Raw genomic sequence first — 18,488 nt, 5'->3', positions numbered from 1 at the left:
GGGCCCTCAGTGTTTAAACCGCAGACTGCACATACAATGTTAAACCTTTAAATCTTCCAGTTTGCCTTTGTTTGTTCATAACACGCATTGTCACATCTTTTGCATCGGACACAGGCTACTTATTCTCTTCCCAACAAAATAGGTCATTTTATAATTTCTTAATTCGCTTCTCTCGTCGGTCCATGGGACACTAAACGCAGTACTTGGCTTGTACAAATCCTCTCCGCTAATCGCTTCTCGCCGGCTCATGCAGTCATCTGTGGGAGGTGACAGACCGTGGCTCGTGTGTGTGTGTGTGTGTGTGTGTATACAGTCTGAGGGACAGCACACACACGCGCACACACACACACACACACACACACACACACACACACACACACACACACACACACACACACACGCACGCACACGCACACACACACACGCACGCACACGCACACACACACACACGCACGCACACGCACACACACCATCCTGCTCTCCAACGGCGCATCCAGGAAGAAGCAGCAGCTCGCTCAATGGCGATGAAAATGGATTTAAATGCCATCTTAGAGCAAATGGAGACCGGAGATCAAGACGCAGCTCTGACGGCGTTACATGGCTACAACAGGGAGGTAAGCATCAGTGCAGCATCATGAGAACGGCACGTACTCTGCATGTGCATCCAAACGGCAAGTTATCATGTACAAATACTCTCAGGAAGGCAGAACAGAAATAACACCAATATATTATTTATAATGTTATTATACCAGGCAAACAGATGCCCGTTTGCGCATCCAACAGAGGCAGAGCAGTATTTTGGGTCGTTTGATGACTGTCAATGTATTCACTCTCCTGCTGGATTTGTCTTTACCAACTCCTGAGAAATATATGTTGTTTCAGGGCTGCTGAATGATCCAACATGTTCCCCCGCTGGCCTTTTTAAATCTGCTGCTTGCGAACAGTGAAATTGAGCTTTTTTCACTCCAGCTGCTGCTGCTGCACAATTTCTCATCCTTACATCTTCCCATTGATCATGTAAACATTATAGATTAATGCAGATCTAAAATTAAAGTTACAAAAAAAAAAAGAATATCCATCTATTTCATGCATGGAAAGAGAGCAGATTATTTTTGCCACTCTCAGACAAATATCTCATTTTCAGAAACATGTCTTTACCTCAATGTGATCTGTCCACGGTGTCATAGTTGTCAAACATAGAGGTGCTTGTAATTGAGGGCACATTGAAAGAGCAGCATCCAATGAGAGTGATGGAAAACTGGACATGGGGTCAGGGAGGGAGAGAGGAGGCAGAAAAACACAGTTCTCTTACTTGTGGAGTCATTAAAGAGATCAGGGGAGAGATGTGGAGGGAGAAGAGACCCGGCAGCACCGAGTGCAGCAGATTGACATGTTTAAAGATAAATCTGATGTCAAAGTAGTAAAACTAACACAAGAGTTTTAGTTGCAGTCTGGAGTTTAATTATTTCAATGTCAAATTCAAATTCAAGTTAATCATCATGGACCACAACTTCCCTTCATCTGTTTACTTCTACAATCATGCTGGTGACATTCAATATTAATCATCGATAGATCCAGGAAGACATAACCAATAAAACACCTCTGCTCATTTCACCAACACTGCTGCTTTAACTCGGTCTGGTTTGACCAAATCTTGGTGAACTTTAGATATAAACTGATGAGCCTAAAATGACTGCCTGCCTAATGATGCTGCGGTCCTTCACATGCCACCAGAACAACTCTCATCGTCCAAAGAATGGACTCAACAAGACCTGCAAGGTGTCCCGAGGTGTCCCGTGGTGTCCTGTGGTGTTTGGCACTCACAGAAGGGCAGAAGGGACGTTTGCTCTGCAATGCACCGCTCCTCTCTCCTCTCCTCTCCTCTCCTCTCCTCTCCTCTCCTCTCCTCTCCTCTCCTCTCACCTTGTTTACAAATCATTTGCATGTAAAATAGTCACAGTTTAGGGACCAAAAATGTCGCCAGAATTAAAATAAAATGACGTGGAAACAACCAGACTGCCGTTTTAATTCTACTTTCATGTTAGGTGGTATTTAATTGAAGATGGTTCTCGCATAGATTGTTTTTAGAACAAAAAATGTGTGCACAATTATGCAGGGAGAACAATGATGACTAGGATAAAAAAAAAAAAACAAATTCAACTTAATTTTCAATGAATGAAGAGCAACAGTCATTTTCTGCTCTTAGCAATACTTGAGCTGCTGTATTAATGTCAGAACTCAGACTACAAGCTCAGCACTAAATAAATCTCTGACAAAAATGTAGGTATCAGCCTTTAGTATAAAGTTCATCTTAAAAGGCATTATCATATACTCCAGTTATTCCTTCACTGGAACTGAGAGCCCAAAATAGTACTCAGTAGATTTGCATCTCAAAGGGGGCGTGGCTTCACAGCAAAACCGGTTCCATTCAAAGAAACAACTACCAACATATCAAACATTAAATCTCTTCTCACAAATCAAACCCACTGAGAGCCGAGTTACTACGAACACACCTGTCCTTCTCTGTCGGTCCCAATCAGTGAGCAGACAGCAGAAAACCAGCAGGTAACTTTTGGTGACTTTCGTATTCAAAACTCTGTTTTCTCTGAGAAAAACTCCCCTCAGTAGTCGCAGACTGACAGTGTGTGATGACAGACTGTTTTCAAAGCAGATGACACCTGTGATGTTTGCTAATATATTCCCTCCCATCACACCTCCATAGAAGTGGAATTGCTCACCAAGTGTATTTGGCTCGGCCCCGGCTCACTGAGGCTGGGTGTACGGCAGAATAATCTGCACTGCCCTGATGGTTTTATAAAAACAGAGCCCACAATCTGAGTGTGGACGTGCTTTATTTGCCTAAATGCCACTTGAGCTTTTCAACATGCTGTCTAACCTGCGAGTGAGCTGAGCTGCAGGCTTCTCTCAGCCGCCGAGGCTGTGTGGGAGTTGATCTTGAAGGCAAGAGGATTAGATGCACTGATACACAAATAGAGTCACCTACAGTCCAGTCAAATCCTGCTCTGCTAAAGAGCTCTTAGAGATGAAGAGCTTAGTGTGACAGACGACTCTGCCCATGTAGGTTGCATGGTTTCTCTTCTATACCTTCCTTGAGAGGCTCATTGCATCGTCTTCACCTAAACCTGATGACATAAATGATTAGTAAATCATTATTTCCATAATGGTAGGAAACAGGCTTGGCATCAGAAGACACACTAAAGACTCAAAGACTGAATTTATATTTAACTTTTATTCATACTATATAAGTTGAGAAGCCTGGATTCTGATTGGCTGGAAGCTGTGGATCAACTTCAAGGGGATAGTACAGGTGGCGCGCGCTTCAAAAAGGACAAAAAGCTTCTGAGGGCACAAATTGAATTTTAAATATGTTTGATATTTGCATTAATGTATACGTCCAAACCGTTGCAGCAGAATTAAAGACAGGGCCTTTAAAATGACTGCGAGGAACAGCTGCAGGCAGTGAAGAGAGAATCAGACACAAAGTCTGATTTAAAGGTTTTAAATATCAGTCAAAATCAGATATCAGAGTCAAAAGGAAAGGAATATTGAACACCAACACAGCTCCTAATGGCTGCAAATGTGTTTCTGAGTCAGTTAGATGAGTTTGTAGGAAAGTGTTTGCCAACACGTTAGAAAACTAGATAACTTGTCAGAATTGAGTCACATTTACAACAGTTGTTTTGTTTTTAAGATGGAGTGTTGTGTATTTACCTAATGTGTAAGAGGCTAAATAGACTGTTTGTTGTTTGTTTGTTTGTGTGTTCAAACCCCTGCTAATGAGATCCAAACAGTTTCATAAGCAACTAGTGGTCCAGTCCCCCCACAGGTGGTTTGTTCCGACCCTCAGACAGGACTCACGGGAGTGTTTTCCAAACTAGCACTCCTGGTTAGGTTAAAGCACAGAGAAAAATAATGGTTTGTGACCTTTGTCGTCATGGCAACAGCAAACGCACAATAAAAATAACTGCACCGACTTGTGGTTGGAAAGCGAACAACGGACTCTTTCACACAACATCACTGTTGTATTGAAGTATCCACCCAAACCTCCTCCTAACAAGGAAAAGCTGAAATCACTCATACGACCACCAGAGGACGCTTTACTTCAAAAGTAACTGTAGCTCATAATGAGCCATAAGCAAACATTTGAAATCATGAAACATAATATCACGATGCTCAAATATAGGGGTGGCTTATGATTATTGAATTTTAAAATATCCATTAAACAAGGAAAGACAAAACAGTTTATGTGACTATTGTCACATCCTAAAAAATATTTTTCCCACATTTTTCCTGGTGCCAGGTCGTAATGTGTCCCTGCTGCCTGTGGGTGGCGGTAATGCACCTAAAAGCTGTTTTTACATTTTCAACAGATTCATTCTTAAATTAAATGTACTCATTCATCTGTAATGTTTTAGTGTGTTTTAAGGCAGAAAATGTTCTTCACAACGTGAAACATGATCAAGTGACGGCCTTGGTTTCTTCTTCTATTGGAGGCTCTGCTTCCTGTAGCGGCTCAGCACTGCTGCAGATGTGTTTTTTATTCAATTGTTCCTCTCCCATCGTTGAGAAGTCTTACCTTTTCAGGCTTCTTACTGTATGACAGCATGCAGTTATACAAACCACACAGGCCAAACATGAGATGCTGAGGTGTTCATGTTTCCTAACTGGAAATTACGTGTCGTCGCAGGAAGGTTGACCTTTGGGGTATTTTCAATGTATCTAACCGGTCACCTTTTCAGGTGTTTGGACTCAAAAGCACAACAAACAAAAAGGGAAGTTAGATTCCTTTAGTTCCACTAATTAACAGGCAACAGTTGGTACAAACATTGTCCAAAAGCTCACAATTGTCAAGTCATTGATCCCCCAAAAACGTGAAAGGAAAAGAAAGTCCAAAAAGGGGAAAAAGAAAAACTTACACAACAAAAGAAAAAGCTGTGGACATAATGATGATCTGGACAAAGGAGGTCGACAGCACAGACTGTATACACAGGAGGTCAATCACACACAGGAAGAAACAATCAGGACGGGGAAGACAATCAAACACAGGTAGGAAGACCAGAAGACAGGAAGTAAAGACAAACGGAAACAAGACAGAAGGAGAGTTACCAAAATAAAACAGGAAATGAACATGAAACCCTTAAAAGAAAGAGAGACATAACCGAAAGACAAGGAAGACACAGAAAGACATCTGAACCACAAGAACAGACGAAAGAGACAGGAAGAAACTGATCTGACAAAACTGAACCACGAGGATGAACCGTGACATAACCTGTTTGTTTTATAAAAAATAAAAATCAAGTGCGGTAGTTCTTCTGCATCTTCCATCTTTGACGCATCTTCCTTTGTGCTTTTTCTTTCCTGCAGATGAACCAGTGCTTCACATTCAACAGCGAAGAAGAGGAGAACAGAGAGGTATTCTGAACACTCCCATCCAAAGTCAATGAAAAACAACCACCTTCCTCGTTAAGTTGAAGGTGTCTTAAGTATTTGTCTTCAGTTTGACTGCTCAGGACTTTTTTTTGCAACCAAAAACAAGACTTACAAGAAGTCAGCAGCATTTTAAGGACATATAAATAATAAATATAAATAAATGTTTAATAGAAATGTTTAGTTTGAGAGTCTGCTCTGTCGCACATTTCCATGAATACAGTAGGAAATTCACAGTAGCCTCGTCTCACCCGTGTCATCTGTCTGTCCCTGCGTGTGCTCGCCTTTAGGACAAAAAGTTACGAAAGGTATGAATAACCGCTGAGCAACGTGTTGTACTTCCCCATTAGACACTGAACCCTCAATTTGCTTCAGATTCAGATTTGCTTGTTCAAATTTTTTTGACTAATTCCTACAAGCAGAAGTGATGAGTGTGAGGAATTCATCAGAGAATATAAATGATGTAAAGGGAAATGAAGCTGTCAGGGAGACCTGTGGTGGTCTTTATGGTCTAACCACAGCAGAGATCACGTGCAGCCGATGTGAACGTCATCATTATCTGAGCAGCGATCATGACTGTCAGTAGATTATTTACTGAGACGTCAGACAAGTTCAAAATCTAAAGTCTTTTCAGTTTGAAGATTGCAGTCAGGAAACACACTGATGGGTCGATACAGAAAAGGGTGTTCGTGGGAACTGGTAGGACTGTTAAAGTTGGAAAACATTCAAATTCAATGCAGCCCACCTCACCTGCTTCTAAACTATTCTGTAGAATAGACTTTATTCAGAGTTCCTCCACTGTCATTGTTATTTAGCATTTTTACAAAGTTAACAAACAGCTTTACCTTTATCATGTTTTCTTTGTCATCTGTGGTGTTCAGTCCTTAATGTCTCCTCCATTAGTTTGTGTCATGATTATTGGCTTAACACTTGCTGGTTGTCTCCATTTTGACAATAGTCCAGTTTCCTGTCAGAAGTACATTTGAGTGTTTAGTGATTACAGATCAGATATTATTTGTTTTTACTCACATTCACATGTCAGGAGCGCTTTTTAAAGGTCCACGAATCAAACAAGTTGACAGGTTAAAGGAGGGTTTAGACCAGAAACAGATAACTTCTGGTTATTTCAGACCCGTCCTGGGTTTAAGTGAGTTCACTGCTGTGATTTGTTTCACAAAACTGGGCTTAAGATAGCAAACTAGATGTCAGTGTGTGTAGACCTGGTAGTTTTGGTTCTTGATAGTTTGCTTTGTTCTTAGATGGTAATAACGTCCTCTCTGCAGATTGAAACTGGCCTTTGTTTACCTCCATGTGATTGTAGCAGGACCGATGTCATGCAGCCACATCTATTTTAATAAATGCAACCTTATGATTCAGTTAATCATCAAAAGATGAAGTTGATTCTTGCCTATTGAATTGGATGTGAATCAGGTGGTTGACAGGCATCGTGACGCAGCAGCCATAAAATATAAGAAGACACTCAGGTTAAAACTACAAATGAATTATAATTAAATTACACAGAAATAGGAAACAATTCAAAAGTCTTTTTATCTACTCATCTGGTTTAGTGACCTACCAGCTGTTTAAGATGCTGTGTCATTTACACACAAAAGATTAAAGCAGTTTACACACAGCCGCTTGAGTTATTATTATTTATTGGAAAGTAAATTATTCACACTGAAAGCTCACAATGCAGTTTATTTATTAACACCACAACATCAGTTTATTTATTAACACCACAACATCAGTTTATTTATTAACACCACAACATCAGTGATGTTTGGAGCACATCGCTCTTCATCAGTGTTGTTAATAAATGAATCGCATTGGGAGCTTTAATTGTGAATAATCTACTTCTGCCCACTCCTCAATGTCGTTCCCGCACCTGATTTCACTGTTTGTTCACTGACATTTAATTAATTACAGTGTTTGCTGTCTACAAAACGCAGGTTTTTGTCTTATGTCATTGAACTGTTTCCTTCACTGGGCAGCGGTTCTCATAATACCAGTGAAGAGTTATTTATAATATTAGCGACCTCTTCAAATCTGATTTAACGTCATCAGTCCGTGGACCGACTCGTTTTACCATGAATTCAGTGATTAGAGCCTGAACCTCCAGACAAGTATGTCAGTTTCCTCCTGTATAAAGTTTGGATGGTGTCGGTCTGCTCCTTCTTCAGTCATTACAAACTGACAATAAGCTGCATCACAGCGGTTTTAAAGGGGATGAGAGGAGCTGATTTGATTGGCTGTGATTGAAGTCAGCTGTGACACACCTTCTAATCATCTACTCCTCCTACTCCACCACTGTGCCACGCTGCAGCACAGATGCGCTAGTTTTTGAATTCACCAAATTACCAAACAAATTGGCGACACCTACTTGCTCCACCGGTGCAGATGCGAATGAAGATAGGGCCCATGGTGGACAGATTGTCTCCCAAACTCATTCAACTCCCCCGATAGTTGTTGTGAAAGAATTAAGAAAAAGTAACAATACTAATACAGAAAGATGAAGAGATAGAGAAAACGAAGAGAAGACATGTACCGTTAAGTCTGACCTCCATCTCAGCTCGCAGGCTCCTGGAGGAAGTTTGTTTAAAAATGGCTCTCACATGGTGGAGAACCTCTGACGAAATAAAATCCATGGCCAATTAAACAACTTCCTCAGGATTTCAGATTTCCGTTCGTCTCTCAATTTTTTTTTCTTAAAGATTCCCATGAAATGTCCAGAGTTCAGGGTTGAGTTGAGGTCAGGTGCAGCTTATGTGCCGTTGCATGTCTTCTTTATCCAATAAACACGTGCTCACACAGACTGCACACAGACTGCAGGGAAATATGCACGTCAGCAGACATTATTCAGCTCGGCAGGTCACTTAGATGTTGGTGTAGTGGCTGTAACAGTGAGGGCACTACTCCTGCTGCAGAGGGGCTTTATTTTTCATAGTTTTAATGTCAATAAACAGTAGAATAGTAAAACAGTAGAATAGTAACTTGCATAATGTGATCAGTGGGAATTGTCAGTTTATTTAGATATTCAAAGCAAAAATGTCTTTGCTGAATTTTGGTTAAACATATTGAAATAGGGTAAATATAGATGTGAAAATCACGTGTGCAGTGTTTCTGGATTTTTAGAGTCTGAATTTGACTGAATTAATTTCAGCAAGTTGACTTTTTGACTTGATTTGAATTTTTTGGCCTGGACTGATTAAATTATTTCACAGTTGGAAACTTCAAATTGAGAAAGTAAAATAATTTGGAGTTATTTAGATATAAACATTAAATATGCAGCAGTATGTTCCAAACTTCAGTAATTTAAATCTTTATAGCTTTTTATCTGCCTCCATGTTTCTAACTTTCTATGTTTGTTGTGTGACGCAGCATCTGGGCGAGTTGGTGCTCGGTTTCCTAAACAGGGAGCTGCAGCCTTCTTGTCTGCTGGCCTGTCTAGAAACTGTCCGCATCCTGTCCAGAGACAAACATTGCCTGGATCCATTCACCAGCCGCTCGGCCATGTCCACTCTCGCCCGCTATGCTGGCATCGCTGTGGGCGGCGCTGCCACACCCGCCCACAATCAGCCGGAGGAGGACCGAGGTAACGCCTGTCAACACTCCGAGCTTTCTCCACATGTGCTCCGAGGCCTCTTTCTACCTTGGTGTTCGTCTCTGTTGTTTCTCCCATGAAACCCCCCAAATCCTCACATCACTATTATAATCCTTTTTGTTTTGAACTCTTTTTAAGGTTGTTTTCAGGGAGCTCAAATAAAACTCTGAACACTTCCCCTCCATTCCTCACATTTAAATTCCATTTCCTCAGTCCTTCTTTCATCAGTTAAGCATCAAACAGACCTTTTTCACTGCAAACGTTCTGACAAACATGAAAAAAGTAGAAGATGTTTTTACACTATAACTCTTCTGTCTTATTATTGGTCATGTATGTACAACCATCCCATTCTTGTAAACACGATGTCTCAGGAACGACTTTGAGGGGAATTTCTTCAAATTGAACACAAATGTCAAGTTGGACTCAAAGATGAACTGATTCGATTTTGGTGGTCAAAGGTCAAAGGTCACTGAGCTTGTGTCCATCCCATTCTCGTGAATGTGACATCGAAGGAATTTTCTCCAAATTAGAATAGTAATAGTAATAGAACAAATGTTCAGTGAACATTTGTGCCAGATCTGAAGAGACTCCCTCATGGCGTTTCGGAGATATGACGCTCTTCAGCCCGAAAACATAGATCCTCTGGCCACAGCAGTCAGAAGTAAGACCAGATTAATGCTTTGATCTCTTTTGTCTTTTCTCTGCTATTTGTCCGTCGTCCGTTCACAACAGACGAACAGGGTTTCTGCAGATCGTCAACGTGACATTCTTTCTGCTTGCGTAGGACGAGATTCGATTAGAGGATTTCGGTGACAGCAGAGCGCAAATTGAATCAAAAGAGAATCTGTTCATCTTTGTCCTCCGTTCTTTATATGAATATGAAGCAGTCTAAGTATGAGTTGAACAAGGACTTAGCTTCTTGAACGTATTCTTCTGGTTTTTTTTTCCCAGCGGAGGGAGAGGGAGGAGATGGAGAAGAGGCGGAGGAATCATCTGGTAAGGAATCCTCCTCTCTGTCAGAAAACGCCGACCAGGAAGTGATCATTGAGGCTCTCAAGTCCATCTGTAACATCCTGCTACACAACGTGACAGGACAGGTCAGCCTGCTGGGATTTACTCAGACTGTAAGATCTTATTTGATTGGTGCTGATCTATAATACGTGACTAATGGATGGATGGATGGATGGCAGGTGGTAGCAGCAGATCTGCAGCTGATTAAAGGAGTGGCGGCGAGGCTGAAGCAGTGCCATGATCCCACCTGGAACCACGAGGTATGGACATGAAGTCGAAAGACGTTTTACTGTGAGAGTGCATGAGTTAGTTTGATATCTACTCTGAGGAGGTAAAAGCAGGTAAACAGTGTGTCGTGAACCGTTTGATTTGTTCGTCCAGGTACGTTTCTTTGACCTGCGCCTCACCTTCCTGCTGACCGCCCTGAGAGTGGACGTCAGGGCTCAGCTGGCCCAGGAGCTCCACGGCATCAGTCTCCTCGGTAACTAATCACAGTCAGATCTCTAGGTTCTGCGTCTCCAAGGTAACCAACTATAAGAGGCCTCATCCACGACGGGAACTCATTGACCCATAACTGAACTTTTACTTCTACTTTTCCCACTTTTCTCCATCAGCTTTGGTTTAGTTCAGCTCCGTTCAGGTGTTGGTGTTAATAAAGTTCAGGTACATGCGATGGGCGTCGCTTGTCTTTGGTCAGATGGCTGTTGGTTGCAATGCGTCAAACAGGCATTTGGTCCAAGTGGCAGCCAGCGGTGGTGTCACCCGTTGGTTTGTGAACGGCCGCAATAAAATGTCGAGTTCAGGTTTTGTCCGGTTTGGAGCAGGAAGTGACCATATTTGGACGAGCTGGGGAGGAGCCAGCGGTGGATCTGACTGACCTGATTGGAAACATGACGATACTACGTCCCGCCCACTGATAGCTGTAACCTGACTGCATCACAGGCCTGTCAATCAAACAGACACGCCCCCCAAAACCACATCTTTTTGAAGCTTATTTTTTTTAATTTATGAGGGATTATTTTCTAGATGAACTTCCAGAAAACTAATAAGAAGGAGTAACTTTAGCTAACAACACCGAGATCATTTTATGAGAGTCTATGGAGCTGGAGGCTTTTTGGAGCCAACCTCTAGTGGCACTCGGTGGTATTGCAGTTCTGCATTGGCCCCATTTTTCAGACCCGGAAATTACGAACACTTTTATATCCAGTCTATGATTTAGTCACCTCTCAACTATAAACTCAATAACAACAGTAACCATCATGTCACTTCTGTGTCTACATTGAAAACAACTTTTATTTATAATGAAGACCGATGGAGAGTGAACTTTGGACACATTAAATAGTCAACTTTTTAAAAATGCACACCTTATTTGATTTGCCTGTGTTGATGTATCTACTGAACATTCATCCAGTCCTTCTCCGTCTGTACAATACTCTGAAAAAAGCAAAAGAAGAAATGACTACCTTTCCCTACAAGATCTAATGAGGTCCAGTTTATGGGTCATTCAGTTCCTGTTGTACAAAAGCAGCTTAAGAGGGCAACTGATCTGTCTGGAAGTCCTCAGATGCTCTGAAGTCCAACAGCCGATGATCAATTTATACAATTATCACACATAGTCTGATAAACATGTACCAGAAGAAGAAGGTACACATGTTGTATGTTAAAGAGGTTGAGAAGCTGGTGTCCTGTGTATGTTCTAGGTAACCAGCTGGATGCCACACTGGGTCTCTGTTGGCCAGATACTCTGGAGACAGCGAGGGCCGGCTTCGAAGCCGTCCCGCCCGAAGAGCTGCCCCCACTGAGCCGGCAGCAGACTGAACTCGCTATGGAGATCCTGAAAATACTCTTCAACGTCACATTTGACTCAACCAGACGCAAGGTCGATGAGGTAAGAAAGAAAAGTACTCGCACGCGGAGTTTTTCATAGATTTGAACCATTTTGTGATAAATGATACTTTTGGTCGAGGTCTGAATTCATCTTCTGGGGTCCCAGAATATTTTTACTACATTTCACAGCAATCCATCCAATCCTTTTTGAGACATTTCATGCTGTCAGCTTTGTTGCTCTGGTTTATGATGTTTGTGGTAAATATGACACAAATATCTGTTCTGTTTTTATGCCTCTGTGCCGGTGATAGCCATAGCCAGATGTTTTAGAGTTTAGGGGTTTCTTGTGAATGAGATACCTCAAGAACGCCTGAAGGAAATTTCTGTAAACTTGGCAAAACCATTTACTTGATACCAAGCATGAACTGATTAGATTTTGGGGGGCAAAGATCAAAGGTCAAGGTCACTCTGACCTTAAATCTACACATTCCCATGAACAGGATATCTCAGGAACTCCTGGATTTATTTCTTCAAATTTGACACAAATGTTCACTTGGGATGAACTGATTAAAGTTTGGAGGTCAAAGGTCAAAGGTCAAAGTCACGGTGACCTTACGTCCCTCTCATCTGTCCGTCCCGCTCTTGTGAATGCAATATCTCAAGAAAGCTTTGAGGGAATTTCTTCAAACTTGGCAAACACATTCACACATTCACTTAACCCTCGTGTTGTCCTCGGGTCAAAATGACCCGCAGCTGTGTTCAACCAAGTTCTATTTTATTTCTACATTTTTATATTTTTGGGGATTTTTTTGGTTTAAAGAAACCCTCACAGCATCCTTGTCATCAATGATCCCAAAAAATATAAAAATGTAGAAATAAAATAGAACTTGGTTGAACAGCTGCGGGTCATTTTGACCCAAGGACAACACGAGGGTTAAAGGATGAACGGATACAATTTTGGTGGTCAAAGATCAAAGGTCAAGGTCACTGTCCCATCACATTGGCCTGTGCTCAAGAACACAATATTTCAGGAACGTCTGGAGGGAATTTCTTTCAAATGTGTCACAAATGTTCAATTTAACTGAAGAATGAACTGATAGGATTTTCGTGGTCGAAGGTGCAGCGTAGGTCCAGGAAGATGAGAGTTAAAGATGAAGGGGCGAGGAAGGACAGGGAGAAGCCTGGAGAGTTTCCTTACAGGGAAACTTATCTTACACTCAACTGAAGCCAGGGAAGCTCAGTCGCAGCCACACGGGTCCAAAGTGGTGGTGGGGGACAAATTCAGCGCGGTCCACCTGCTCCGGGGATCCAGACAGCTGCACGAGTCCTCGGCCTCCAAAAAAGGTCAAAGCAAGCTCTGGGATTATCCTAATAATGCTTGCTTACCTCGAAAATATTTACCACTTTCTTTTGTAGAGCAACTAAATCCAGAAACTGAATTACTCTTTGAAACAGCTTCTCTTTTAGTCACTCAGTTCTCCTTCAGGCTTCTTTTGTTTGTTGATCGCTCCGCCTCCTGGTGTGCTTCATTTATCACTTCCCCATCAGGGTGCTAAAGGGCTCTTCCCTACTTTTTGTTTCTTGTTTCCCCCTTTCTGCTACAAAGGTCACTCCGAGTCCCCGTTCGCTTCTCACCGTGAACGTGATATCTCAGGAACACCTTTTAAAAAATCTCTAAACTATATGTGGCATGAACTGCATATGTAATTCTAGTTTTGGACGATATGTTCTTCAATGCAAGAAATACCAGAAAACAACAGAACATGAAGTCGGACAGTTTTCGCTGCCGGTTACATTCAAGCAAATGTAAAATACACAGTGAAGACTCATGGAGATCAGGGTTCTCTTAAAAACATGTGAACAGCTTGTGTGTGTGTGTGTGTGTGTGTGTGTGTGTGTGTGTGTGTGTGTGTGTGTGTGTGTGTGTGTGTGTGTGTGTGTGTGTGTGTGTGTGTGTGTGTGTGTGTGTGTGTGTGTGTGTGTGTGTGTGTGTGTGTGTGTGTGTGAAGGAAGAGGCAGCTGAGTACAGACATTTGGGAGCCATACTGAGACACTGTCTGATGAGCCAGGCGGATGGAGAGGAGCGGACGGAGGAGTTTCACAGGTATCTCAACACTCGGAGTTCCTCTTCATTGATTGCCGGAGTCCGTCAGTCATCGCTCACCTGTGATGTCATCGCCCCGTCTCCTCCCTCCTCTTTTTCTCAGCCACACTGTGAATCTGCTCGGTAACCTGCCTCTGACCTGTTTGGATGTGCTGCTGATGCCGAAGGTGCAACAAGGCTCCATCGAGTACATGGGCGTCAACATGGACGCCGTCAACATGCTGCTGGAGTTCATGGAGAAAAAACTGGACCGGGTAGGATCAGATTCTGTGTTCAACTTCTATAACAGAGAATGAAAATGCACAAATTATAACCTTAATTACATGATGAAACAATGGTTTTAAAATGTGCTGGATTAATATTTATGTGGTATTTGGAAACAAACTACTGGACACATGCAGGCAAACCGTTGTCGACCCTGAGCGTGATCTTTGTCACCAGGTGGAGCTGCATGTGAACTGATGAACGTGTTTGCTACAACTTCAACGTTTTTAAGTTCTTAAGTTTTTAAGTTGACTTTTAAGTAATGTTTTACATATGCAGCCAAAATAAATTAGTATTGTTGTTGTGAGAGACATTTACTTTAATGATAATTATGATTTACAACAACTTTCTTTCATATAGTTTTGGTCAACAGTTCAATCAGAAAATGATCAGTCCCTCCAGGAAATCATGATCTTGTGATAGCAATAATTAACGCAAATTAAAGAAGCTTGCAATTTTGTAAAATCCCCACAATTTTTCCACAAAAAATGTCGTCAACAGAAGCTCCGCTGAAAGTATTTCACCATAAAGTTGCCTTTCCAAACAAAACTCTCTTTATCAACAAAAATAACTCGTCATTTACAATCAGCACAGCTCTGCTGCCTCCTCTCACCATCTGTGCACCAAAGAAAACCGGGACAAGCTGAAAAAACAGAAGTGCCGGGGATTGTGGGAAATGGGCTCTTAACGTTAAATTGAGGAATAATGTTTGTTAAATTAGTTTTAAACACACATATTTAAGTTGTAATAGACTGCACTTTGTTTGTGTGCATACAGTTTATGTTAAATTAATATTAATTAAACAGAACTGAATTTTGACATAAGTTCTATAAAGCTACATCACTTCAGGGAAGTTTTCATCACTTTCAGCTGATTCAGACATTGTTCTCTACAGTCAGAACAGAATTAAAGAGATTACAAGTAACAGGAAGTCATTACGTAGTACTCTTCATCAGGTAGATTCGATTTTTTTTTTTTGTCTCAACTTGAAATTATTTATAATTTACTCAGTTGTACCCCAAAAAATTCACACAAAACTCAAATTATATTACAATTTAAAAATCCACCGCAAAAATCTACTTTTTTTTTTTTTATCAACAATGTTCATTGCTGAGACTGGAGAACACAGTGACACTGACTGGATGAAATTTGACCTGATAAGCGATGACTTGTCTGTCTCTCAGGGACACAAACTGAAGGAGATCCTTCTACCATCTCTGAGCCTGCTGACTGAGAGCGCCCGCATCCACAGAGAGACCAGGAAGTTCCTCAGGTCAAAGGTCAGTCCCGGGCTGTGGCAAAGACATGAATCATGAGCACTGTCACTATTTTGGCTCCAGCATCCCTCAGTGTGTGTGTGTGTGTGTGTGTGTGTGTGTGTGTGTGTGTGTGTGTGTGTGTGTGTGTGTGTGTGTGTGTGTGTGTCAGGTGCTGCCTCCACTGCGTGACGTGATAAACAGGCCGGAGGTGGGCAACGCTCTGAGGAACAAAATAGTGCGTCTGATGACACACATCAACACCGACGTCAAAGACTGTGCTGCAGAATTCCTGTTTGTTCTCTGCAAGGAAAGCGGTGAGAGAAACGTGTTGGTTCAATCACACACATCACGGCTCGTATGAAGACCTGAGCTGGTTACGAGTCCGACCGAATGATTGTTGACGCTCTATTAATGTATTATTGTGGTTTTATGGCGTTAACTATTGTGACATCCCTCTCCAGTCTCGAGGTTCATTAAGTACACCGGGTACGGTAACGCCGCCGGTCTGCTGGCTGCCAGAGGGCTGCTGAGGGGCGGCAGAGACTCCGGGATCTACTCTGAGGACGAAGACTCGGAGACAGAAGAGTACAGAGAGGCCAGAAACCAGTCAGTACCACCCACGACACCGGGCCACCTGAACTCTGTGTTTCAGGGCACCTTCACCAAACATCCTGCTTTGGGTTCAGTAACGTCAGCGTTTACTGACTCACTGCTATCATCAGTCCCTCCAGGAGGTTTTTTGTGATTGAAAATTGCTATTTGCGGCGTTTCAAGTGAGTTTTTTGCGTAAAATTGCTGGAATTTGGGAAAAAAAACTGCAACTCGAGAAAGAAAAATAAATAAACCTTTTGTGTGCATAGAAGAAGTCTCCAATCTTTAACTTCAACTCAAAGTCAAGTGTTGTGTTTTGCTGAGTGCAGTCTTTTTTCTCTGGAGCTTTTAACCGTCTTTAGTAGATTTTTATGCACAGATGGAGTCTTAAATCCAAAATCAAATTGTCACTGAGCGCTACGAGCACGTCTCTTTCACGCTGACCGATCTGACTGAACGCATCAGAACTGCCACTTAAATATTGTCGTGAATTGTAGCTTCAATGTGCTTTTGTTGTGAAACTGCAGATTATTTCGATCTTTAACGCTGATGTGATTTCAAATGATTCTTTATGCACATCATCTGCTTCATTAAAAAGTGTTTTCTTGTGACGTCTGTTTCGTCTTCAGAATAAACCCGATAACAGGAGTTGTAGAAGAGGAGCAGCCCAATCCGATGGAGGGAATGACGGAGGAGCAGAAAGAGTACGAAGCCATGAAGCTGGTCAGCATGTTTGACAAACTGTCAAGGTGAATACAAGGAAACACACAACGCCTTAAAGAGACAAATTCAAATATATCATTTAGATTTCATTTCCTGTTTTAATGAAAACTTATATTTTGTGTATTTGTCAATATAACTGAACGTGATAAAGAATACGATAAGACTCAGATTCAGAGGCATTTCTTTCAGTCATCAGAACCCATTATAACACCTGCACCTCTGCTCCATGCAGGACCAATCTGATCCAGCCCATGCAGCTCGGTATGGACGGGAAGATGAGAGAGATGACTCCGGACGATCTGCACAAACTGACCCACAATCCTTTGTTCCAGTCAGAGGAAGCGGCCGATCCCGACAGCGAGGACGAAGCCGAGTGAACGCAGAAGCATGAAGGCACGAGCAGATTCATCTCCCGTAAAAAAACAACAACTGAGAAAATCTGTGGAATTATTTTAGATACTCACGTTACACGCATCTTCCTGAAACACTTTATTTACTCTGTGGGGCAGAAAAGTTTGGATTTGTTTAGTAAAAGTGAAAACAACAGCGGCTACATGGGAGGAAGCTTGAAGGACCATGTTGCTGGTTTTACTTCATGTCAGCTACAGAATTTCCTGTCATTTCAGTCCACTTTGAAAAGCAACCAGCTCAGTGGAGGAACGTTTCTGTTCAAAGATGTTTTTTTTAAGGTCGACAATTGACATTGTTCCTGAATCAACTTGAATTAGCGACAATCTCCAAAAGGTTCCTTCTAATTCACAGATGATGAACGTGAGTGATAAATTATGAACAAAGCATCAGTATGGTCCTTTAAATCCTCCTCCTGTCTCATCTCATAATTATTAATCATAATCAGTTATTAGTTGCACTTTATGTGTTTAGGTGTGTCCAAGCTGTGTGTGTGTGTGTGTGTGTGTGTGTGTGTGTGTGTGTGTGTGTGTGTGTGTGTGTGTGTGTGTGTGTGTGTGTGTGTGTGTGTGTGTGTGTGTGTGTGTGTGTGTGTGTGTGTGTGTGTGTGTGTGTGTGTGTGTGTGTGTGTGTGTGTGTGCAGGTCATCTATGATTGGTCATTATTATTTCTGTTGTGTTGATCATTCGTGGCTCCGATATGATTTCAGAACCTTATTATATATATATATAAAGGATATTTCAAATGAGTTTATTAGGATACAAGTTTTGGGATGTACCATCTTGTCTTCGAGGGGTCATTTATTCAGGTCGACCTTTCTTACCAGCAGAAGTTAAACTTTATAGGATTATTTTTACGGACTGATGGAGCTCTTCACGAGGAGACTTTTCAGTAGAAAGAATGAAATATGTGAAAGCCGAAGAGCAGATTGTGATGATGGAATCATCTGGATATATATAAAGCAATGGATTTTAGATGCCTGTTGTAAAACCCTTTAGATGTTTTATTTTTAGAGGTGAAATATAAAGCTGCCGATGATTCTCATTTTAAACTGAAGATGAAATATTCTTATGCAAAGAGTGTAGTCTAAAACCTATATGAAATATATACTCCTTTATATTGTTCTTGTATAGCTGAGTATTATGGGTTGTAAAATACATTAAATGTCTGAAAACGACAGTGTTATCTCGTGTCTTTATCACCGTGCTGCTCTGAAGGGCGACGGTGCTGCAGGGTGTGAACCCGGCAGTGT

The 18,488-nt window shown here is 41.7% G+C and overlaps 1 protein-coding gene across 1 annotated transcript; it reads left to right on the top strand.

The window, feature by feature from the left end:
- Positions 1-386: 386 nt before the first annotated feature.
- Positions 387-17,786, top strand: ric8a (RIC8 guanine nucleotide exchange factor A). Its single transcript, XM_069719612.1, has 14 exons — positions 387-614; positions 5,386-5,433; positions 8,827-9,040; positions 10,001-10,146; positions 10,240-10,320; positions 10,442-10,541; positions 11,761-11,948; positions 13,897-13,991; positions 14,095-14,245; positions 15,440-15,535; positions 15,684-15,828; positions 15,976-16,120; positions 16,735-16,854; positions 17,061-17,786. The coding sequence occupies exons 1-14, from the start codon at positions 519-521 to the stop codon at positions 17,203-17,205; spliced, it is 1,770 nt and encodes a 589-aa protein (XP_069575713.1). The 5' UTR covers positions 387-518; the 3' UTR covers positions 17,206-17,786.
- The last annotated feature ends 702 nt before the right edge of the window (positions 17,787-18,488 follow it).

This window comes from Brachyistius frenatus, unplaced genomic scaffold, assembly GCF_029030835.1.
Source record: "Brachyistius frenatus isolate BFR_SWC_R1_liver_20210118 unplaced genomic scaffold, ASM2903083v1 Contig_219, whole genome shotgun sequence".
Classification (NCBI taxonomy): Eukaryota; Metazoa; Chordata; class Actinopteri; family Embiotocidae; genus Brachyistius; species Brachyistius frenatus.
This window is presented reverse-complemented; position numbering and strand designations above follow the sequence as displayed.

What these genes read in the sequence shown, in the direction of transcription:
- ric8a (XM_069719612.1), top strand. Translation starts at nt 519, where the DNA reads ATGGCGATGAAAATGGATTTAAATGCCATCTTAGAGCAAATGGAGACC. An exon ending in CGGACGGAGGAGTTTCACAG is followed by an intron (nt 13,992 to 14,094) that starts GTATCTCAACAC and finishes TCTTTTTCTCAG; the next exon opens with CCACACTGTGAATCTGCTCG. An exon ending in TGGAGAAAAAACTGGACCGG is followed by an intron (nt 14,246 to 15,439) that starts GTAGGATCAGAT and finishes TCTGTCTCTCAG; the next exon opens with GGACACAAACTGAAGGAGAT.